This window comes from Hypoxylon trugodes (genome assembly GCF_022578975.1).
Source record: "Hypoxylon trugodes strain CBS 135444 unplaced genomic scaffold F4822scaffold_10, whole genome shotgun sequence".
Lineage (NCBI taxonomy): Eukaryota > Fungi > Ascomycota > Sordariomycetes > Xylariales > Hypoxylaceae > Hypoxylon > Hypoxylon trugodes.
In genome coordinates this window covers 190779-214416 of record NW_026250025.1, presented here as the reverse complement: position 1 = coordinate 214416, position 23638 = coordinate 190779, and the positions used below count along the sequence as shown (strand labels likewise).

The 23638-nt window shown below is 46.9% G+C and overlaps 6 protein-coding genes across 6 annotated transcripts; 2 read left to right on the top strand and 4 right to left on the bottom strand.

The window, feature by feature from the left end:
* The first annotated feature begins 98 nt into the window (after positions 1-98).
* On the top strand, positions 99-1650 carry F4822DRAFT_417591 (uncharacterized protein). Its single transcript, XM_051459456.1, has one exon. The coding sequence runs from the start codon at positions 622-624 to the stop codon at positions 1348-1350; it is 729 nt and encodes a 242-aa protein (XP_051309554.1). The 5' UTR covers positions 99-621; the 3' UTR covers positions 1351-1650.
* F4822DRAFT_417589 (amidase signature domain-containing protein) lies at positions 1651-3883 on the bottom strand. The gene is made up of 4 exons (XM_051459455.1): positions 3466-3883; positions 3179-3408; positions 2866-3122; positions 1651-2814 (listed from the first exon to the last, which is right to left on the bottom strand). Exons 1-4 carry the CDS (start codon positions 3746-3748, stop codon positions 1674-1676), a joined length of 1911 nt encoding a protein of 636 aa, XP_051309553.1. The 5' UTR covers positions 3749-3883; the 3' UTR covers positions 1651-1673.
* A 983-nt stretch (positions 3884-4866) lies between these two features.
* Positions 4867-7401, bottom strand: F4822DRAFT_417586 (uncharacterized protein). The gene is made up of 2 exons (XM_051459454.1): positions 5348-7401; positions 4867-5265 (listed from the first exon to the last, which is right to left on the bottom strand). Exons 1-2 carry the CDS (start codon positions 7299-7301, stop codon positions 5222-5224), a joined length of 1998 nt encoding a protein of 665 aa, XP_051309552.1. The 5' UTR covers positions 7302-7401; the 3' UTR covers positions 4867-5221.
* Positions 7402-11417: 4016 nt separating this feature from the next.
* F4822DRAFT_433717 (Nitrilotriacetate monooxygenase component A/pristinamycin IIA synthase subunit A) lies at positions 11418-13122 on the bottom strand (the record flags this gene model as incomplete). The annotated part of the gene is made up of 5 exons (XM_051461883.1): positions 11418-12195; positions 12234-12466; positions 12588-12723; positions 12779-12980; positions 13038-13122. The coding sequence occupies 5 exons, from the start codon at positions 13120-13122 to the stop codon at positions 11418-11420; spliced, it is 1434 nt and encodes a 477-aa protein (XP_051309551.1).
* Positions 13123-13633: 511 nt separating this feature from the next.
* On the top strand, positions 13634-16198 carry F4822DRAFT_433716 (sodium/proline symporter; the record flags this gene model as incomplete). Its single annotated transcript, XM_051461882.1, has 9 exons — positions 13634-13715; positions 13787-13850; positions 13914-14298; positions 14407-14666; positions 14720-14765; positions 14823-14969; positions 15033-15137; positions 15191-15889; positions 15965-16198. The coding sequence occupies 9 exons, from the start codon at positions 13634-13636 to the stop codon at positions 16196-16198; spliced, it is 2022 nt and encodes a 673-aa protein (XP_051309550.1).
* An 812-nt stretch (positions 16199-17010) lies between these two features.
* F4822DRAFT_433715 (plasma membrane calcium-transporting ATPase) lies at positions 17011-20581 on the bottom strand (the record flags this gene model as incomplete). Its single annotated transcript, XM_051461881.1, has 2 exons — positions 17011-17889; positions 17945-20581. 2 exons carry the CDS (start codon positions 20579-20581, stop codon positions 17011-17013), a joined length of 3516 nt encoding a protein of 1171 aa, XP_051309549.1.
* Positions 20582-23638: the final 3057 nt, after the last annotated feature.

The window sequence follows — 23638 nt, the reverse complement described above, 5'->3', positions numbered from 1 at the left end:
GTAAGCCACTTTCAGTCTAGCCACTCTTAACTAAATTACACCATCATCGCATCGCCTCAGCCGCCGGTCGCAAATCAACAAAATAACTAAAGCAATCTCCAATTATTCCTAGCTGCCTTAGCATGTACCTACATACACCCACACACATACACATACAACAATGCACACCGACCACCCATTTCTTCTCCCTTTCGGCTTGTTTCGCTACATAATTCCCCTTTTTGTACCTAGGTACATATGATACATACGATACATACAGTAATCACCTGCGAGGCGGAATGACTGCGACTGCGCCTGCGCCTCTCCACATTATCTAGCTCCCTCTTCCGCGACTACGGCGAGAACGAAGACCTGCGTAAGCGCTTACGGGGCCTGTGACTGGTTGGTTCTTGCAGATGACATGTGGGTCTTGTATCCTTTCTATGAAACAAGCGTTTAATAGTTTGGTACATAAAGTTCAGCTGCCTTCTCTTTGTTCTCGAAGATCTTTTTATTTTTCCCTTTCTTTTACTCTTCTACATACACAAGTCCATATTGATCTATCATACCAAATAACATCCGTCTCTAAATCGAACATCTTTAGCTACGGCCCTCAAATATCTCACAAATTCCAATTTTACAATGTCGGCAGCAGATTATTACGGTAACGGCGGAGGTGGTTACTCTCAACCCCAAAACCAAGGCTATCCTTCTCAGCCTCAGTACGCCCAATCGCCATCTCACTCTCCTTACCCTCAACAACCGAATTACGCCGGTGGCCCTCCATCACAGTCACCTTACCCCTCTCAGCCCACATACGCCCAGTCGCCAGCACCGCAATCGCAGAATTATCTTGCCCCCTATCAGCCTCAGCAACAGCAGTACTCTCGTCCAGGCTCAGCCCACTCCGATGTCGGTTACCCGCCCCCTGCATACTCGGCGGACAACCAACATTCATCAGCCGCCGGATCCCCATACCCGCGCCCTCACTCCGCCGATCCTTACGCCTCGCAAGAAGACCGTGACCCTAACCGTCAACATGCACAAGAAGGCGAAGATGGTGAGAGAGGTCTAGGCGCCACGCTTCTTGGTGGCGGTGCTGGTGGTCTCCTAGGCCACAAATTAGGCAAGGGAAAGCTAGGTACTATCCTAGGAAGTGCTGTAGGTGCGGTGGCTGCCAATATGGTTGAACACAAGTTACAAGGGCGAAATTCAAACCAGAACCAAGGGCACGGCCACGGTCATCATGGACACCACGCACCTCCGTCCGACGGAGGTTATTACTATGGCGCCCCTCAAGGACATCATCATAGCCACGGACATCACGGGCACCACCACAGCCACCATAGCCATCACAGCCAAGGATGGTAGAGTAACGAATTCTTGAATACTTCACTTTGAAGAAAGCCGGAAAATGAACAGTCTTTTTAATGGTTCTTGAAGATAGAGTTATTATAATGGCGTATTGATTGGGCTTGGTATAGGGTTTTATGAATTCAGTGACGAAATGGTGGAACGTTGGAGTGATTCACTCTAGATAGGTTCAGGATCGATACCCTGGCCTGGGTTGGCCCTTATATTCATTCATCACGAAATTCCTAGTTTGAGACGTAAAGCATGACAAATGAAATAATGATATTGTTACCACGAGCAGTTCTTGATCCCTTTTCGCATCAATATTCGCTAACCTGTGATCATAACCGGGGGCCACACTTGATCGGCTTTAGGATCCTATTCTTCTCTAAATCTTCTATTAGTTTCAATAGTACTTCGTCCTCTCCTCGAGGTGCCAACATCGAAATGGCTACTGGTAGGTATTCATCCGTCTTCGTGATCCTTGAATGAAACTTTACCTCCCCTAACGGTATCGTCGCGTCTGGACATCCCGAACAGTAACTGATTGAGTATGCAGAAAAGCCGCGCCAAAAGATATTATCCCCATCTTTCCATCTTGCAACTTCGTCCCTATAGTGAGGCACTCCCCAACTTTGAGGATATATCAATAGTGGCACAATATCTGTTTCACTTGTCGCGGAACGAGATGGTAATAGCACTTCATTAACCCAAGTCGCATACGTTTTTAGCGACTCAACAGACCGATCATAATCCTCTTTAGAAACCTTCGCGCCGTAGTCTAGACGAGCTTTAGTGATTGCCTCGATGAACGGCATCCGACCGGAGTGAGTTGCTTGGTACTCTCGTACGAACAGCTTGACTATGTTATTCCATAGTTCGTAGTACACAATATCTTGATAGATTGCGCCCGTAGCTTCGGTGAGGCTTTCGGGTGCGTTTTTGTGTCGAGTTTCCTTCCATAAATCGTATATACAAGCCTCTTGTCGCTGACATCCGAGATATTCTTCGAGTTTCCCCACAAAATCGTCCATTATAATTCCAGCTCCTGTCTTAGACTCGGAATTTCTTCTCGAAGGTGGAAAGAACTTCGGTGTCTCACAAGGGTCCGAATCATCTGATTCAACCGCGTATAGGAGTTTATATCGTATCTTCTTTGGCTTAAAAACTCCATTGTGTGACGACGGTCGGGCCATGACTCTGCTTGCCGCTCTAGCAATCGTAGCGGATCGAGCGAAAACGCCCGGAGTATCCATTAACTCCGAACATATGAGGCCTGCACTTTCGACACTCCCATGCGACGGTCGAATTCCGTAGATACCATTGACACCAGCTGGATGTCTAATTGAACCTCCGGTATCCGTACCAATCGCGAAGTCTAACCACGGATAACTCGCAACTCCGCTCGCTGAGCCCGAGCTCGAAGATGATGGTTTTTGGAAGGCATCGCCTCTCGGATTAATCGGGGAAACTTCTTCAAGTCTAGTTATCGTCAGTTAATTGTTGAAAGGCGGAGAGATGGAAATTGCTAACCGTTCTAAAGGATCTTGACCATCGCACCATTGTGTACAACGCATCTTCCCAACTAAAACAGCTCCGGCGGAGATTAATTGGTTTATGAAAGGAGCGCTGGTTTGCTTCGCTGGGTAAAATGATCGATAGCATTTGCTGCCGCATCCAGTTTCTAGACCTGCAATGTCGATTGAATCTTTGACTCCAAATCGCATACCACTCAGAGGTAGCGTGTCGCTGGGTTGTGGATAGTAGAGTCTTGATGGTACGGGTATTTTCTAGAGAAGTTGTTAGCCTAGAGGGAATGGCGAAGGGGATGAGAGAGACGACTTACGTCGATGCTGTTCAGCCATATATACTGATCTTTTCCCTCGGGAATGACCCCTTTCACAAACGCATTGCTCGTATCCTCGAATAACTTCAATAAACCATGGACTTTTCCAGTCGGCGTGTGTACTACATAAGGTCCAACTGGGATCTTCTCGCCTCCATCCACGAGTTTCACAACTCGATTTCGAATGTGCTCAGCTACTGTAAGGCTATTAGAGCGCTGTATAATGAGGACTAGACATTCTTGTCAGTAAAGCTCTCATCTTCGACAATAAGGGAATACGAACTTACGCTCAAGGAAGTCTTCCGTCCATACATCATCTTTTCCAAACTCGTCGCATACCTTTTTGAATTCGGTATCACCAAAATAAGTTGTGTCGGTGTCGTAATGTAGAATTGTTGCGGGCATATATCGCTCCGGTCCTGTTGGTGGTTTAACGACAGTGCCAATCGCGGATCGCAACATGAAATCAGAGCCTCCAATTGATACTAATGTTGTCGCATTAACAGCGCTGCCCGGGCTCGTTTGCTCTGCTGTGATCGTGTTAGCTTTCTTACCAAGATGTGTAGCCATGTCATGATATGGCTAGTATCTCCTGTCACTGCGATCGGGATATTCTAGATGAATTCGGTACTCATGTTAGTATATCAATTAAAAGTTTCACCGTAAAATTGCAAAGGCCCACGAGGGGTTAGTAAGAAATAGATATAGAATTAAAAGCAAAAGTAGAAGCTATATAGTTAGAGCAAAGTCTATGACGAGCAGTATGTCTCAGACTTTAACAGGTGAGCTCCAACTCCTCTACCAAGCTTAATCCCAGCAACTTTTTTCGCTGCCGTCTATCTCTCGTCCTGGCCTTTCGGGGCAACCCATATGCTCCTCGGCCGTACAGCAAAACCTGCCTGGCTATAACTTCCCAGACTATCGCCTCGCTGGTCATCTATCTACTGCTACCACTACCACGTAGAATAAAAAAGAAAAAGCACTGCCAAAAGGGGGGAACTCGGGTTTTTCCGGGGCGGACACGACTCCTTTCTGAGCCCAAGTTTTCCGTTGGTTTTTTCTTTTCGGGCGTCAGCAAATCCTCGGGGAAGGGTTCCGGGGGATGAAGGGTTTCAAAGGGGGGATCGACTTCCAGGCCCAGGACCCTCTATTATCTCGGCGCAAGGGTTTTTTGGTGGTCGCTAGATGCGAAGAGCTGGCATCTTCTGTCGTAGGGGAAAAAATCGGTCGAATAGTTAAGGGCATTGCAATGTCACCTTTTAGGGCGTCAGTAGCTGTTGATAAATATGAAGAGGTAGGAGTTAGGAGTTAGGAGGCTTACTTTCTGAATCACGGTTTTCGAGCGTAGAAGATGCTCAGCTGGTGGCCGCTTGGCGTTGACGAGTTCCTAGTTACCTTCAGTGACCCTATTCCCCTTTGCCCTCCATCCATTCCCGCCCCTATCTCCCGAGTTGCTGACTGCCCCTTTAGTTAGTAGTCCTCCTCTTGCTCTCACCCCGGCCCCTATTTCCCCCCTTTTGGCATGTGCTTCTGCTTTGTTAGTATGTGGTGTGGTGTGGTATGGCGTGGTACAGTAGATTTTTCCTCCCCCAGCCTTCTTTCCCTCCGCTCTCGTACTCCCACTCACCCCCACCGACGCCACCGGCGTCATCATATCTCCACATCGTCATCTCCTCTCCAACCACAGGTTCTTTTTTTTTTCTTTTTTTTTTCTTCTCCACGCAAGAAGTCCGGACCAAAGGATTCAGAAGCCGGCAGCAGAGCACCAAATGGTATGACTGGTATGCTGAACTCTACTTCTTCTCGGCAGGCTTCTGGGGCTTTTGGGGCTGTCGGTTCGGGCGCATGAAAGACGGCTGCTTATTCTGTCTAGCTTTCATAGCCGCCAGCGCCTTCTCGTTCCTCTTGCGCTTCTCCTCCTCCCACTCTGCTTCCGTCTTCTTAACCTGGTTTTTTACTGCAGGTTTCACGGGAAGGGTCAATGGCTCCTGTTGCTTGCGTGGTTTGCACGGGAGAAGCCACGACTTCGGGACTACATTTTGATTAGTCTTCAAGCCACCAGGGTTTACTACCTTGAAAAGAGAATAGTCAGTTTCCTCCGCCCAATTTTATATTGCTACCTAGGTAGACAAGGAGATGCGTTAGGTTACTTACGTGAATTGATGTCAGGTGCTCGATCTTGAAGGGGTATTTCCCCCGCTGGCTCGGCGATTTTCAATCCTCCTCTGGCTGGACCCTCATTCATTCGTGGGTTGAAAGTTGGCGTGGCCGGTGCTGTGGCTGGGGTTTCTGAGACGGCCGGGAAAGTTAGGCCAAATCTCGCCACTCCTTGAAGGTTACCCGGCGTGGGGTTGTTCGAGCGCGGGGTATGAGGAGGCGTTGGCTCTGCACTGGTAGGAGGAACCACTGGTCGCCTTGCCGGATGCGGGTACATAGGTCGAGCCGTTCGGAGGGCTTGCACAATGCCAGAGTTGGTGTTTGATGCTCTGGGCGGGGAGGACTGGGGGTTGGATGCGAATGGTATCGGTACATCTTCCATCTCTACCTCATCTTCCGGGCCAAAGACATCATCTAGGCCTATCTCAACATTAGTATTTACTTTCACAGTTGTTTCTGGGATTAACTTACTTTCGCTAGGAGACCCAAACATGTCATCCTCCTCAGTTTCGTTGACTTGTGGTTCTTGGACAGTGTTAAGCTCCATGCTGTCCACAGGTCGGTTGTCCACGTCATCAATATCCGGCGGGGAAGTAACAGGGCCGGCGACAGATTGTCCGAAGGGGACCGGGGGGTTGGCAAATGTGAGACCCGGCATGGAGTCCATCTCTTGGTCAACATGTTGCCACTCAGGTGCTTGGGCGCCGACAAAGGTCATCTCGACGTCTCCTTGACCATAAGCGTTGGAAGGTTCCAATCCCTCATCCATCATCATTTCTCCGCCAGCGTCGGAAGGCTCGGGCTGGTCGTCTATCTCCATCTCATCGGACAGAGGAACTGTGGGGGCGGGGACGTCGGGTTGTAGTTGTTGGTACTGGTCCATGAACCCAAATTGAGGCAAGTTCTGCGTCATCTGGTCAAAAGCCGCTTCGGAAAAGTCGAGAGGTAATAGATTGGAGTCGTCGGAAGGATTTTCGGGGGCGACGACGGGAGCTGGAGCAGGGGGATTCTGGATTGTCCCACCCGGAGAGATTCGACCACCTTGTGAGAAGTCTTGATCCATGAATGTCGGGTGATCTCTATCGAAGGTCTGCCAGTCATCAGATTGGACTATCTCGTTCATTTCTTCCGTAGTATATTGGCGCTCGAAGAAATCGGGCACAGGGATGGGCTCGACGGAAACAGGGCCGGCCATTGGCTCCTCTACCACTGGGTTGGTTGGCTGCTGAATCATGGCGCTGACGGCCTCCGGGGTGAAGAAGATTGGCCCCTGGGGCACAGGTTGGTACTCGACCTGTGCGAAATTGTTACCAAAAGCCGGGGCGGTCGTTGGCTCCTGGTTCACCACATCGGTTGACTCTATATTCATCGCGTCGATGTCCTCCTGGGTGAGATTGTCTGCCGCGTCGATTTGCTCCTGTGTGAGTTCCTTCTTTGTTCGTTGGATAAAGTCATCGAGAGGATCCACCTCGGTAGAAACAGGACCGGCGGTGGCGGTGGTTTCAACCTCCTCCTCTTCGCTCGATAGGCCCTCAAGCAGCGCCCAGGCCTCGTCGAGGTCTCCAGCACGTACTTCTTCCTTGATGCCATTAAAGACGGAAGTTTCAGCGGCCGACTCAGGTATTGATGGTTGAGTGGGTTGATTGTTGGCATCCGCGAAGGGGTTGTGGATGTTGGTGTTGCCCGAGTTGAAATTAAACTCCGTGGTATTTGCTAGGTTTACCGAGGGAGAGGGAAGAAGGGCAATACTCTCTTGGGGAGCTTCGGAGACACCTGCACCAAACACGAAACTCGTGGGTACCGGATTTGCTGGGACCGGGGGAAGGGATGGTGCACTCTCAAGGAAGTTTGAAGAAAAGCCGAAGTTCGACCTTACCGGGATGGGAGGTGCCACACTCGAACGGGGGACGTCTAGGCTGAATTGGGCGCCCTGTATATTCGGGTCTTCCCAGGCAGGGAACAGCATCGGCTGGGGTTGAGGAGTCACATTCTCAGCAGCAGTTATGACTTCGGGTTCTAGTTAGAAATTAGCGCATTGCTTAATGATAAATCTCATTTGCCAATTACTGATATCGGCTTGGGTGGACTTACCAGTGTCAACAACAGCGTGCGACTCCAAAGACGAGATAGGGGTAGCGGGAGCAGGGAGAGCAGCCTCGAATTGGATTTCAGAGTTCTCCACGGTAGGGGTGCGGATGTCAGCAGTGTTAACAGAAGTATCAAGAGCCGTGTCCTGCTCTTGAGGGACTTCGTCCTCAACGACGGCGACAATCTCGGAATCTATTTCAAAGTCAACATCTAAGTTATGATTTCGTCTCTTGGGTTAACTTACCGGTAATAACCTCATCCTGCGGCTCAATAGGAGTAATAGTGGGGACAGCGGGGAGGGTAGGTGTGATAGTAGTAGGGACAACGGGAAGGGTAGGAGTGGCGTCAATAGAAGTCTCAACGGGCTCTGAAGAGGGAATCTCATCCTCAACGGCAGTGATAACTTCAGCCTCTGCGTTAAGGTTAGCATATTATTCAACAGTTAAAAACTTTCGCTAATTAAGACTTGATTTCTTAGGTTAACTTACCAGTAGTTTGCGCGTCCGGGGTCTCGGTAGTAGAGGGAAGGGGGATTACAGAAACGGGAGCGGCTTCGGTGGGTTCTTGTGCGGGCTCCACGTTCTCGGAGTTTGAATCGGCCTCAGGAATAACTTTGGCCTCGTGCCCTGATTAAGAATTAGTAATCTGCTCATAGGAGAATTTTCGCTTGTTGACTAATTATCTCTTAGGTTAACTTACCACTAACGTCCTCTGCTTCGGGAAGGTCCCCAGGAGTCATGGAAGCCTCTGCTGTAGTCGCAGAGGTCTCGTCCTTTTGGGGAGCCTGTTCGATAACGGCCAAACCCAGTTCTCTCTTGTTCTTCCAGTCTTTCCACAAACCGCGAAGCATATCACGGCTGTTCTGCTTGGAGTTGCTGGTATCGGGTGCGGATTCGTCGTCGTTCTCAGCCATTTCAAGGAAAACCATCTTAGTTAAGAAGTGGGGCGGCTTCCTAAGGGCGAGTACTTGGGGTAGGGAGAGAGGGTTTGTTTGGGTGCTTCCGGTAACCATTGTCTTGGTAGGTTCTTCATTGTCGGTTTGGGTGCTCGCGTCGACCATAGAAATTTGCTTGGAAAGTCGTAGAGAAATTTTGCCGCTGAAGATATCCTCAACGAAAAAAATCGGAGCCGATAGAAGTGCTAGTAGGCGGCGAGGTAGGTCGATGACAAACATGGTAGTGGATGTGACGAGTCGGAAGAAGATAGCTAGGCGTCGTAGAGTGGTTATAGTACGTCGGGTAAAATGATCGACGAACTGAACGAGGCCGAGGAAGACATCGCCGGGTACAAGCGCGGCGAACAAGAACATAAATAATGAGAAGAAGGTGACATTGAGTTCATCACCAGGATAGATGAGGGTATGAATAAACGCCATAGCTGCGATGATGTAGGGGGCAGCAGGGAGTTCATCCAAGAAGAGACGAGACGCGCCGATTAGAGCAGCGCAGTGGAGGGTTTGGGGGATCATTGACTCGAAGACGCGACCGATTGCCAGTGCCATGAAGAGGTTCGTAAGAATGGCTGCGGCGTGCGCGGCGGCGTCGTGCTCGTTGGTAGGGAAGAGAACCATCATCAACGTACCGAGGATGAGGCCAAAGGGAGGGTAGATGGTGGCGTCTAGGGCCAGGGAGACGGGTGTGAAAACCTTGAAGGCGTACATGATGAAGATCGTGAAGATCCAGGGAGACGACAAGGTCAAAGTAGGGTATTGGTCATGGAAAATAGAACGAAGAAGTTCAGTCAGGTGTAGAGTAAAAAAAAAGGTTGGGTTGGTTACAATCGAGTGCGATGAAAGTTGAAAGTTGGTGTGAGAAAAAGTCGAGACTTGGGGTTCAGAATGCAGTCTAAAGTTGTAAAGTTGTAAGTGAGAAGAAGGGAAGATGGAATAGAGTAGGAGAGAAGTCGATGTTAAATAATTAATCCTACTGGTAGCTAATCAGTCGCAACTGGGCAACCGCGAGAATGATTCTGATGGGGACCCACAGTGCAAACGACCTTTTTTTTTCCTGGTGTTTAAATCTGCTGTACGTAATAATAATGGACTAATAATTGTACTAATCTATCGTCTAGGTACTGATCTTAATTATCTGTGGACAGTGTTACTACGCGCAACTTCCTTAGATACTAGAGACCTACCTATAGGGGTACGGATCAGTTCTTTTTAGTGGTCTACCGAGACTACCTGGTAACTGACCACTGTGCCAAATACAATATTTCCCTTACCGACCAATTAATCGTGACTGCCTATTATTCTCAAGAATCAAAGTCGAGTAATCAAAGTCGAATAATTTACCTCTCCATCAGTTATTTACCTGACAACACGTCCGAAATAGGAAAAGCCAACTAGAAAACGTACGCGCAGGCACACAACTCCCACTAGCATAATAAAATCAAGTAGTAATTATTAATTGTACTTGCTTAATTTTGCCAGTGGAAAATATTATTCTTTTTGCGCCCCTAGCTGGTCCAAATCGTGGTTTTTCCCTGCCAGCCCCCCCTTTTACCATGTACCACAGAACGCCCATGTAGGTTTAAATCAACTCCCACAAGTACACACTTGTAAGATAGGTATGCAAATGCGAACTAGATAAATATATCCATTTCATTCCGTTGATTCGGCATGGTGAGAATTGGGAATGTCGGCGTAAGAGATGGCATCGCGATATAGATTAAACAAGAAGAAAAACAAATTAAGATCGATCGAACACCGGAAATAAATATATTTGCATTCTTGATTGCTGGTACCACCACAGTGCACCACCCCCCTGCTTGATTTCGCAAATAGACATTCTGTATATCGTGCTTAAGTGATTCACTTAGCAGTAATTTGTTAGCAGCATACAGTTATTGATTCATCCCAAACAGTAAATCTAGTATGGGGAGCCGAGTTATTTGTTCCCAACACCTTTTAGGCTTAAGCACAGTTCGATCAGGGGTGTTCAATATCGTAAATACTTATTTTTCTGTTTGCTTTGTATTGTGATTCGAAAAGAGTCACAGTATTCGAGGAGTTGAAGTTGAAGTTGACTAGTTACTAGTTGTAATTCTGGATCGAAATGTGATTGGTCGAATAAGCACACACGGCTTCTCCACTTTCCAGATTAGGTGAATTTCGATCTTGCCATACTGTGGAGGTGGTCTGTGCTGTCCGATCCGATTAGATCAGATCTGCGAATCAATTAATGCATCCACTTAAAAAATGCCAAGGTGGGTAAGGTTTTTAAAATGATTAATTCGGGTGAGATGTGATTCTATATACCTAAGTACCTAGCTAATGTACTGCTGATCTCCTACACTGTATCGAAATACCTAGCTACTTTCAGTCCCTTAGGCATCTAATTAGATCACAAACATTTTGCTCGGGGCATTCAACACTGTTGAAATGGGTGGATCAGGCCTGCAAATGGTATGTGCACAATCATCCCAAGTCCTTAGGCATCTTTTTGCCAGGTAGATACATGAGGTCCATGCATCACCGAAATAAGAAGCTACATGGATATGTACCTTAGTAAATTTCCAGGCATCACTTTAAAGGTGGATGCCTAAGGAATTAAATCAACAGGAAAGTACCCACCAGCAACGAAACAGGGTACATCCATTGTATGTATCCAAGTACCCAGGTATTCAGGTATTCAGGTATTTTTAGCTGGGCAACTCCAGATGTCGTTGCCCGACCTAAATTATGTACTAAGGCGAGCAAGTACCTAGGTACCCAGATACGCAACTCGAGAAATCATGTCGTTACTTATATGTACCTATGTCCTTATGTAACCTTGGAAGTCTACCGAATTATTAGGTACGTACCTCGAATGAATTCAGAGTATCGTTGATGCTTCGATCGTATAATCTAATAGGAGAAAAGACTTTGGAATCATTATTAGAGCTTCGAGGGAAAGCGAGATGTGAGTGAAGCATCCATATTATTTCTCGACCACGGGAACTACTCAGTTTTCCATTTCCATATAGACACAATTCGATCGGTATATATCCAATTTCATTCGGCTACCCACTTGTACTTTGCGCCTGGATGGTCTTTTCTCAACCTCGGGCCGAGTCCATCCTGAAAATAATTCTCCCTAGTAGTATTCGCAGCATACTCGTCCCAAAATACTCCTCGAGCTCTTAGTTCAGGTAGAAGCCACTTGATAATATCTTCGAAGTCGCCGGGGTTAATTGCATAGGAGATATTAAATTCATCAACACCAGCTTCATCGATCCACGTCTGAAGAATATCTGCAACCGTCTTTGGCGAACCAATAGCCCGAGGATGAGCACCTCCTATAGCAAGCTCTTGAGCAATCCTTCTCTTAGTCCACTTGACATCTTGAGTCCCAGGAACCGTAGCAGTCCAGGAAGAAATCATGCTTTGAATAGCTCCAGGCCCTTTGAACGCGAAGTCTTCATCATCCTCCCATTTGTCAAGATCTACCCCGGTCCATCCTCCAAACAAAGTCATCGTTCCTTCGAGGTCAGCGTATTGCAGATAATCCTCGTACTTAGCCTGGGCCTTCTCATCCGTTTCATCGACAATAATCAATACCCCCGTAATAAGTTTAATGGTTGACGGGTCGCGACCGCTTTCGATGGCTAGCCGGCGTATGTCATCGGTGGATCTCCGGACAGATGCCGGTGTTAAGCCTGGCAGAAACATACATTCAGCATGCTTGGTCGCGAAAGTTTTACCTGCGCTGCTGGCACCGGCTTGGAAAATAAAGGGTGTCCGTTGAATCGAAGGCTCCGTCGTGATGGGACCGGTAGATTTGAAGTAATGCCTACAATATTCGGGTCGTTAGAACGAGGTCAGACGAACGTATACGATTCGACTTGCCCTTCATGATTAATCTTCCGGACTCTCCCTGGAACAGCGTATTGTTTCGTCTCATTGTCTTTCACAACAGCATCGTCTCTCCATGACCCTTCCCATAATTCATACGTTAAGTTGATAAACTCCTCGGCTATCTTGTAACGTTCATCGTGCTCAATTTGGGTTGGTAAGCCAAGGTTTCTTGCCGCCGACTCCAAATGACTTGTAACCACATTCCACTATGTGTATGAAGGTACGTTCGTCAGCCCCCTTTAACCCCACTTACTGGAAACTTCATAGTTTCGCGACAAGACAGAGAGACGAGGTAAAACAGGAAGCACATCATGGTTTTATACGTACTGCGACACGGCCTTTAGTGAAATGGTCAAGCGTTGCAAACCTCCTCGCTAACAAAAAAGGGTTCTCATAGGTAGTCGATGCTGTTACACCAAACGATATGTGCTTGGTTGCCGCTGCCATAGCCGAGACAGCTAGGCTAACTCCCGTCAACAAGAAACTGGCTGCAGCGAATATTTTTGACGAATACCTACAATGGATCATTCATGGGCAGTTGAGCAGCCCCAGGAAGGCCGGGGTCAATATTGCCATCGCCCTTGTAAACGCCATAATGACTAAGAACATCCGCGATGAATAGCCCATGGAATTTTCCATCTTCGAGGATCTTGGCCAGGTTAACCCAATAGTCAATATCCTTGTACTCAGAGGTATGATTGCGCGGATGTCTCCAAAGCCCTACGAGGTTTGACGGTTAATTTCTAATTATTCTTAGATTAAGGAGCAAAAACATACCTGCAGCAAGATGGCCAGGTGTGCTCATCGTGAACGCATTCAAAATCCATTGTTTCGGCCGAGAGATATCCGCTGGGTTACTCATGATGACAATTCGCAAGCGACATAAACACCTTGCTAATGAAAGACGCGTAGAACCATGCTCGCTTCACCAATACCTGTATTTGGAAATATGCCCAGATATAATAGCGACGCCGCGAAACCCCACTCACGATATGGCGCGATGCTGCACAACCATGCTTTTCTCCGAAAGCGGATATTATTAAACAATCGCCATTTAGGTCTAAGTCACGTCATCCAATTGCAACAGAATTATCATGGTTTCTTATCCAATGAGATGCGGTGTTTCAAGGATATGCACGAGTTTTAGGAAATCGTTCCTTATCACGAAAGGCGATCCGACTATTCGGTAACCCATTGCCGACGTAACTCTCCTGCGGCGTAGTTGATGACGCCCTGCCGGGGTATCATGGAATGTTTCCAAGGATAAGAAGGTGAAGGGCCGCAGGTTGCATTCACATGTTGAAACTTCGGGAATCTCATAGCCGACTTCGAAGACAATCTTTTGGAGTACGAATTGGTTTAGATCTCTCAATATGTCTGACCAGGTGCAGCCCCCGTTGCCTCAGGGCGCAGGTTATGGCGTCGTTGTTGGATTTGGCGTCGCTTTTGCGCTAGGTAAGAAAGTGAAGAAATACAAGCCAACATACCAGAGTCTGTTTCGCTAACTCTTGGGTATTATCTTTTAGGTATGATATGGGTTACTAGAGCCTTGAAGAAGTCTTTCAATGAGGATAATAAGACTACCGAAACGTGCGCCTTCCTATTCTTGATCGCCTCTTGATCTAATCCATTACTAATACGTTGTCGAATTAGATTCATGGTGGCCGACCGTGCCGTCGGTACTGGCTTGACAGCATCCGCTGTTATCTCTTCTTGGCTCTATAGCACGGCTCTTCTCGGGGCGTCACTTCTAACTTATAAGTATGGGTTGGCTTTGGGGGTATGGTGGGGGGCGTCAGCGAGCACCATGGTGTGTTTCTTGTCGCTCATCTCCATCGAAGCCAAACGTCGAGCACCCAATGCGCATACACTGTTGGAATTGATTAGGGTTCGATACGGCACGATCGCTCATTTGATATGGATTGTTTTTTGCCTCCTTACTAACATCTTGAACTTCTCGAGCATGTTGCTTGGAGCGAGTGCTGCTGTTACTTCTCTAACTGGAATGGATGTCATTGCTAGCACTTACCTCCTCCCGGTAAGTTGAAGAACTGCATGAGAAAAGCCTCATGCTTGGGAATGTCCGCGGAGAGAATCATCTGGCTGGGGAGTTCCTAGGACACGGGATGCTAATTACAAGTTATAGGTCGGCGTGGGGGTTTATACGTACTTCGGCGGACTTCGAGCAACTTTCCTTACCGATTACCTACACACTTTTATTATCATGATCATTCTAGTATGGATCACGATTAAAATCATTGTGGTAAAGGAAATTGGATCCATCGGGGCTCTGTATGATGCCGTAATTGCGGCAGACAAGGAAAATCCAGTCCAGGGCAATTATGGGGGTTCGCATTTGACCATGCGAAGTGAGCAATGCCTCTATTTCGGCATCCTCCATGTCATGTAGGTGCTTTGTATATCTGTTGTACCAGATACATGTGTTAATAATGTCTCAGATCGAACTTCGGGGCCGTAATTATGGATACTGGTTTCTGGCAAAAGGTAACTTACCATTCGTGAGGCGTCCAATAGGAGTATCTGTGGACTAACTAAGTCCAGGGATTCTCGGCCAACGTTGCTGCTGCTGTGCCCGGTTATGTCCTAGGAGGTGTTGCGTCTTTCTCGGTACCTTGGGCGATTGGCACTTTTGGTGGTCTTGCTGCTGTCGCTTTAGAGTCGACGTCGATTTTCCCTACGTATCCTCGAGTAAGTTTCAGTAGCACGGAGCTGTTCTACAGTCCAAACTAATAACCTCTAACTTCCACACAGGCTATGACCGCTGAAGAGGTCTCTTCGGGGTTGGTATTGCCCTATGTCGTGCAAGCTGTCGCTGGTAAAGCGGGAGCTGGAGCCTTACTGCTCACAATCTTCATGGTTCGTCAAGCCCCAAGTCTTCGGACATACAGTATTCTTACTCCGAAATGTAGGCCTGTACCTCGATCGCATCGGCACAGATGATCGCCATTAGTTCTATCATCTCGTTCGACATCTACGGGACGTATATTAACAAGAAAGCCACCGATAAGCAATTAATTACCTGGTCCCATATTGGCGTCGTAGCCACTTCACTTGTTATTCCGACACTATCGACTGCCTTCAATAAAGGGGGTGTCGATATGACTTGGCTGCTTTACGCCATTGGAAACGTCATCAATCCGGGCTGTATCCCGACCGTGTTTGCTCTTTTATGGAAAGGACAGACTAAAGCCGCTGCGATCATCTCTCCTCTTGTAGGTGTCTGCTGCGCTATATCGGTTTGGCTCGGGACTGCATATGCGTACTTTGGGGAAATTACAGTGGCGTCGACGGGCAGTACGATGCCGTGTCTATTCGGTTGTGTTACCGCATTTTTCGTTCCGCTTCCCACCACATTATTTATCTCATTTGTGCGACCGAGCTCCTTCGACTGGTCCGTGTTTAGAACGCAAATTCGAAAAGTCCGTCAATCAGAGCAGAATGTAGCTGAAGCGGATCAAGAATCGGAGGAATGGTTTAGTCCTGAAATGAAGCAGTACATGAGGAAAATGAGCCGTTGGGCCTCTTTCTGGGCTGTGTTCACTCTTATTGGACATGTATTCCTCTGGCCGCTTGCGATGTATGGTGCGAAGATTGTCTTCTCGAAGAGTGTAAGTGTTGTTTTTTTAGCCCCCTAGTTTTTGTTTCTTTCTGTGCTGTGTATTAATGCGACTCGGTAAATCTAGTTATTTACGGCATGGATTGTCGTCTCTCTCGTCTACCTCTGGTTTACCTTAATCGTCGGAAACTTCTACCCTCTTTACGATGGTGGCGCTCGAAAAATCTGGGTGGTGCTTCGCGGGAGAGTCTCTCCTAAAGCGTCGGGTGAAGTGGATACGCCACAGGATTCATCGGATGCTTCTTCCGATAGACCACCCAAACAGGCTAACGTTGAGACAAAGGTGCTCACCGACTCGTAAATGACTATCTAGATGTACTAAGTAGATATGGCATCATAGAACAGGGGCAGGATAGAAAAGAAAGGTTACAAGCTAGGCTAAGTGACAACATCATATCGAGCCAGCTTGCGTATGAATAGCGCCCTGCTGGGGACCTACTGATCAACACTGGAGACTTATGTAGACGTATAAACCCCACACTAGACTTCCGTTGACTGTCCAAGCGTTTTCCATCCTATTGCCTATTTTTCTGTGGCTGAAACAGCATCCACTTTACACCCTCTCATGTTGCTTGAGCTTGTGTTTGAATTGGCGCCGATTAACTCAACGAGAACGTCTGAGGACCCTTTTATTTCTTTTTCCTTGCGAACGGAAGCAAACTACAGTCGACGGTGTGACTCTGTCATAGTAATATCTACTCCGGGACGCATGGAATCCATTTGACGATATGGAGAAGCTTGAGCTCATTCGGTGTTCAACCACTGTTATCCACGGGGACAAAGACCGAGTATATCCATTAGAACACGATATAAAGGAACCGACCTAGGTGGCCTTGGAAGGCCAGTTGCGTTAGTTCCTAACTGAACCCCCATAGAGGCACTTATCGCGAACATAAAGAAAGGAGAAGCAACAAGAAAATAACAAGAACCTGAAACTTTGGAACACGTACCCACTTCTACAGTACGTGGGGTCTCTATTAGGGGACATGGCCCGAGTGCTAACTTGGAGGGGTCATCATCACGGTAAGCGTTTACATTTTGGATGAAGTCGAATTATTCATTAAGCATTCCTTCGTTCTACGTTACATCTACTATACAAAATAAATACAAAATCTATCGACGCCCCTGCTCTATATCCTCTATATGTATTTCGGGGCTCATAATTGTATGGGCGGTATCATCTCCAGATACAATAATTTCGGGTGTTGTATCCGTCCTTTGAGATGAGGGATAATCTTTTTCGTTTTCCAACGAAGATTGGGTATTTTTCCTCCATATTCTTCCGAAGGCGCTGCTGACTTTGGCATACACCTTAGCTAGGAAATTGTACACTACGACGACTGGTCTACCGACTGTCTCGGCGATCTTGGCAAACCAGGCATCGGGGAATAGCCGCACGAGGACCGCCCATGGGAGCGAAACCGCAGCCGCGACAATGCAGATAGCCCATTGAGGTCCGTTGAGGGCTGTGATCGAGAACGCGACACCACCGAAAAAGATGATGACTATCTGAGCTCCGACCATGATAAAATTGATGAAAATAAAGAATTTGTTGCGATGTACACCCTCGAAGACGTTGAATTTGTTATCGAGGCGCCTATTGTTGAATTCGTTGAAGATTTGCATCCACACGAAAGTGTTGAAGACGATGGTGTTGAGTTGCGTTTTTTGATCCGAGTTGTTAGAATCATATCCCAGAATTGCATACCCAGCGAAGTGCAGTACGAACGTCACTGCGAGCTGAAAGATGGCCTGTCCGATGATCATCTTCCACATGTTTGTTGTGATCAAGGGAGCGCTTTTTGGTTGAGGTTTACGATTGAGAACACTCTCAGACGGAGGATCAGTCGCCAGCGCCAAGGCCGCGAAGGTATCCATGATGAGGTTAACCCAAAGGAGTTGCACGGCAGTAAGCACAGAGTGCATTTCTGGATCGGCAACAGCGGATACGAAGGCAAGAAGAACGGCGGTAATATTGACGGTGATTTGAAACTGCGCGCGGATTAATATTCGATATCATTTACGAGTAAACGTGAGTCCAACTTACCTGAAGGAACTTCTGGACAGAGTCATTAACTGCTCGTCCCCATTTCAGAGCCGTTAGAATAGAAGTGAAGTTGTCATCCATCAGTACTATCTCCGAAGCCTCCTTTGCTACCTCAGTACCGCAAATACCCATTGAGAAACCGACATCGGCAGTCTTGAGAGCTGGAGCATCGTTGGTACCATCGCCAGTGACAGCTACTGTTTCTCCGAGAGCTTTCAATCGCGCAACGAGGATTCTCTTATCCTCGGGCGATGAGCGCGCAAGCACCTGCAACTTTGGAATTTTGGCATCCATTTCCGCCTCACTAAGTCTCCTAAAATCGGGTCCTTCCATGATCAAGCCACCGGTATAAATACCACATTCGGTAGCAATGGCTTGAGCGGTGACTGCATTATCTCCGGTCACCATACGAACCACAACACCGGCGTTTTGCGCTTTTTCAACTGCTTCAGGAACCCCAGGCCTAACTGGATCCTGAATACCAACCAAGCCAAACCAGACAAGGTTATTCAGTACCGAATCGAATCGCACATGGCCGTCTTCCATTTCGGCATGGGTAGGAGGCCATTGGGCAAAATCCTTAAAAACGATTCCTATCGTCCTTAGAGACCCTTTCGCATAAGAATCAATAACTGATATCAATCCATCACGGTCGCTATCAGTGAGCGGGGCTGTAGTGAGAGCATCAACTTCTGCTTTCTCGCTACAGTAATTCAGGAGAATCTCTGAAGCCCCTTTAACCAAAAGTCTATATCCGGTTCCGTCGCGCAGTTTTATAACCGCGCCCATACACTTCTTCGCCGAATCAAAGGGGATCATATGAATGAGCTGTTCGTTCGCTCGGGCCTCAGCCAATGATTGCATTCCAAGGTAGTCCTTAGCCAACTGGAGAAGGGCAGTTTCTGTCTTGGAACCAATAAATGTAGGCTTGCCATTTTCTTCGCCCTCGATTGCGGTTGAATTCACAGCGACTAACTGTACAATGGCCTCTTTAGTCTTCTGCGAAAGGCCACTGGCCCATTCAGAAACAGTCTGAGCGCTAGGCCTTTCATCGTTAGATTTCGCAAATTCCGACCGACCAAAAATTCCCGCTACAACAGTCATCCTATTGGTAGTCAAGGTTCCAGTCTTGTCGGAGCAAATAGCAGTGGCGTTGCCCATCGTTTCACAGGCGCGTAGTACGCGTACCAGGTTATTCTCCTTTAGTAATCGAGTGGTGGCGAAGGCCAACGCCAAGGTAACCGCCAGGGGCAATCCCTCTGGCACAGCCACGACAACGATAGTTACGGCCACGATTAGGATATCCAGGAAGGCGGAGCCCTTTTCCGAGCTAGATCGCATATCTGTTGGGAGGGCGGCGAGAAAACGAAATAGGAGGACAAAGAAAAGAAGGGCGGCTGCGGTACTCCCTAGCTTGGCGATAGCGACTGCGAGTCTTTCGAGTTTCTTCTGCAGCGGCGTGGCCTCGATTTCGGTTCGTACAGACATCATGATTTTACCGAAGCTAGAATGAACACCGACTGAAGTGCAGAGGAATGTACCGACTCCCTCGAGAACCTTGGAACCAGAAATAATAAAGGGGTCCAAGCCCTTCTGGTTTCCTCCCATTTTTAGACGCTCTATAACTATATCTCCTGGTGTTTTCTTAATGGCATCGGATTCTCCAGTAGCTGAAGATTCGTCGCACTTTAAATCGTGGCCGTCGATATAAACCCCATCAACAGGGACCAGGTCGCCGGGTTCGAGGTGTAAAACATCGCCAACGAGGATATCGTGAACATTAATCATAAAAGCTTTTCCCGATCGGACGACCTTGATCTCCCTGTCTTCTTTCTTAGCATTAAGTTTAACGAAAGCCCGTTCCTTCTGCCAATCGTTGAGTGACCCTACAAGAGTGACGATGAGGATAGCGATTATAATTGCGACACCCTCAACCCAATCCACGGATGGAGGATCTCCTGGAGCCGGTGTCGTCCCAAAGGTTTCATAAAGGCCGAGTGCTAACGAAACTACCGCAGCGACTGTTAAAACGAGAATAACCTTGTCATTATAAGCATTCCACATCAATTTCCATATTGGTGTGGGCTTTTTCGCTGGTAAAATATTCCTCCCAAAGACTCTTATTCTATCGGAAAAAGACTCGGAACCACTTTTTGATATCCGCTCCGGGGACTCTGTAAATTTATTGGATGTTCTCCTTATGGCTTCGTTAAATGTTATTGATGTCCGTGCTGTAGTTTCATCAACACTTAATCCAGTTTTGATGTCGGACTGTATACCCGCCGCTATGCCGCGGATGCCGTCTAAAGCCCGAAATGCGGATAATGATTTCGGATTCTGGAGTTTATTAAGATGTCCGGGGGTGAAAGCATACGGGTTATTCTCGGCCTGGAAATCGGCTTCCGTCCCGGGATCCGGACGAAGAGCCTCATTAGATTCTAATAATCCCACAGTTGATCCGTAATTCGATGGTTCTGGTGTTGAAGAGATAGAATGAATTGGTGTTATAAAAGGATTTGATATATTCGACACGAACGAGTCGGCCGGCGTTACGGCTCTAGTTTCATTTGTATCGCTCCTCGGACGTGTTCGTGTCTCAACAGCTAACACTGGTGGTGCGAGGCTATTGCTCGCCATGGTCATAGAGGTGATGTGCGGCTAGTCTTCTCTGTCTTAAAATATTAACAAGGTTAAGGTCATGGGAGAACAATATTGGGTGGCGTCGTTGGGTATTTGGCTAGATGATAAATTTGCATTTCTCAAGGGGAGTCTCGGTGAGGGGAGGCATCATATAGGAAGTGCCAAAAGGCTGTGTGGAAAGGCACATGCTGACGTTGAAAATCCAGAATTTCCACTTGCCGAGGACAGCCAGAATAAAAAAACGTACCTCCTTGTGTTGAGGGTTTGCCTAGAGTCTGCCCCGGCTGGGTCGCGGCTGTGCAAGCACCCTGGAGGCAAAGGTATTGTCTAGTAAATATTCCGTTAAATAAACGGTGGATCAGGATGCAAAACCCGCCGTTAGATCTTGTGTGGTAATGTGGTAGGGTTACTATCTGAACAATGCAATGCCCGCTGAGAAATAGAAAGTGAAGCACCAACTTCATAAAAGTGTTGAATGTCGCGTCACTTGAATATACGGAAAGACACATCCCGCGGGCTGTGTTGAGATATTACGTGGTAAGAGGCGAATGCTGTTGGAGGCCGCCCCTAAGTTAGGTAGACATAAAAGCCATCTTCGTCTCAACTCTTGGAAGCGCTTCGCAATTGATAGTACACCCCTACGAAGGGGCAAGACAGACCAAGGCTTGAAACTGGATCATGGCAACCAATACATGACTCTGAACAGGAAAAACACAATCCGTCCTTAGTAACCAACGACTACCAAGGAACCGGATTGAAGGATTAACCATGACGGTTGAGAAATTTCTGACGTTCCTCTTTGACGCTAAGAGGGGTGAGTGAGGCTGTGTAGATACCGCTGTATATACTTGACCAATCAGAGATGCTGGCGTATCGCACATTTTAAATAGAGCTCCTCTTCCCGACGGGTCCGAAGGTTGTAAGTCTTTCTACATAAATCTCTAATGCGACTTTGAAGTTGAGATCCGAGCTGCGATGCGAGAATTCCAAGGATAATATCGCGATTCGGTTGCGAAATTCGCTCCAGCTAGTCACGTGTTAAGAGTATACCAACTATAACGACAACTATCAAGGAATTAATACGCAAATATACAATATTCCAGCTATTATGAATGGGTCCGAATACGTTTAATTCGAGAATTCAACGTTTTGATCGTTATTGGATCATCACAAATGTATCGTTCTTGGCCGAATACGATCTCACGAACCACGTCGGCTTACCTAATAATCCCGGTATAACTAACCTCAAATTGTGAACGAAACTTATCATCTATAATACAGAAGCATATCTGGCTTTTTGCGAAGGGATCCTTAGACTGCACTATACGCAAGGATTATCCTATGATGATACAACTTTCATCGCACGATTTCGAAACCCATCATGGCTATGCTCTTGGTCTAATTAGTACCTTGGCAAGATCACACAATACGTCCGAATTACACATGTCTTATAGTCACTAGTCTAGTTATATCCACAGGATTTCATGTGAGTTTGTACATCAAAAGGGATGAGAAGTTGACGTTTACTATAAGTAGGAACTATAATCAAAAGAAGAAATCACATTACCAACAAGCTATTATACCCCAAAGTCACAGCAGAGAAATTCATAAATATCATTACGAGGCAATCATCATCGAGTGATCGTACAGGTTAAATTTGCTTATATTCCTATAAACCTACCTAGTCACAAAGGTAGGAACAATTACTCTCTCCAAGCGTTGACCTGATACACAACCAAGCAGCCCTAATAATAGGCTAACAACTATATAGGGGTTACACTACCTAGGTAGGTATGGTTCAGAGATTAAAATGAGACATGGAGTTGTATCCCTTCTTGTAAGGCTGACTTGAGTGCCTTGGGCTGTTCGAAGTGCGAGTCGCTCATGATTCAAAAAAGCCCCTTTATTTCAGTCTACCTTAGGTACAATTGTCCTAAGGGCTACCTAGGTATTCAAGCAAACACATTTGAAATCATTACTGAAGTTGTAAAAATATGCCTCCCTATGTCAATGAAATATCATAGGCACAAAGGTTGACTATTCACTCCCAAAGCAACCACAGGGGGCCTTTGTTAATACTGTGCCCTATATTTCAAGTAAATAACTCAGACGTGGGTTTCGACTGCCTAGGCATCTATAATACCTAGGTATCAATTAGGTGTGGATCCAGATGTATCAACGGTCGTTTAATACTGACGTGATCTATCCGATATTCCTATAAAATCTCTCCGAATAATACTAGCGCATCAGGTCCCAATAATTGATTCCAAATTCTTCATGGTAGCAAGCTCTCGGAGGTTTGGACCGGGCGAACCACGTTTTGCACTACGGTACACTGCCTCATTCGATGATCAAATTAGTATTCCGAGGAGATATACTGGAGGAGGGATGTAGTAAGTCCCATATGGTACAATGTAACGCTAATACAAATGTAATAAAATTACTTACAAAGTGTTTAGTATTTGCGGAATTTTCGTGCTTTAATGACAAATTTGAGTTGAACAGAACGAAGTCTCTTGTGTCCGTGAAATGAGTTTGTAGAGGCTCGCGAATTCCTTCCATGTAGAACTAATGAAATGCAGCCTAGAGAAAAATAGCTCTTAGGGGTTCAACAGCATGTGGCTATGCTCTCCTTCTCCGCAACATTCAAAGATGACTATGTCGTGTTCGCTACCTAGGTGCATATTCTAGCTTTGTGGACAGCTAGCAAATTTACTATGTGCACCTACCTGAAGGTAGACCGAATTCTATATAAGAAAAGTGCTAAATTGCGATACGCTGTCTCTGCTGTTGGAAGTCACCTTGTCTATACTTTACGTAGACAAGAATACATATCAAAGTCCTTCAAATCCCTACTTCTAATCATTACTCAATCTGTAGTACATAAAAGCTAATAAGCAGCCACCAAATCATCAAATGACCACTATTTGCTTCTCTATAACTTACGACCATAGGCAAATCCATCTCTCAGCTAGGGATTTGTAATTGTATCTCATGGCCTAGAAAGTGGAATATTACCCGTGCCGTGATAGGAACACGTAAGCAGTTTGCTTC

Bases quoted from the DNA above. Each gene is read 5' to 3' on its own strand.
- F4822DRAFT_417591 (XM_051459456.1), top strand. From the start codon at position 622: ATGTCGGCAGCAGATTATTACGGTAACGGCGGAGGTGGTTACTCTCAA.
- F4822DRAFT_417586 (XM_051459454.1), bottom strand. From the start codon at position 7,301: ATGCTGTTCCCTGCCTGGGAAGACCCGAATATACAGGGCGCCCAATTC. The intron at 5,266-5,347 runs CTGACATCAATT...GAGGAAACTGAC, and splicing joins ACCCCTTCAAGATCGAGCAC to TATTCTCTTTTCAAGGTAGT.
- F4822DRAFT_417589 (XM_051459455.1), bottom strand. From the start codon at position 3,748: ATGGCTACACATCTTGGTAAGAAAGCTAACACGATCACAGCAGAGCAA. The intron at 3,409-3,465 runs GTAAGTTCGTAT...AAGAATGTCTAG, and splicing joins GACGGAAGACTTCCTTGAGC to TCCTCATTATACAGCGCTCT. The intron at 2,815-2,865 runs GTTAGCAATTTC...GACGATAACTAG, and splicing joins GGTCAAGATCCTTTAGAACG to ACTTGAAGAAGTTTCCCCGA.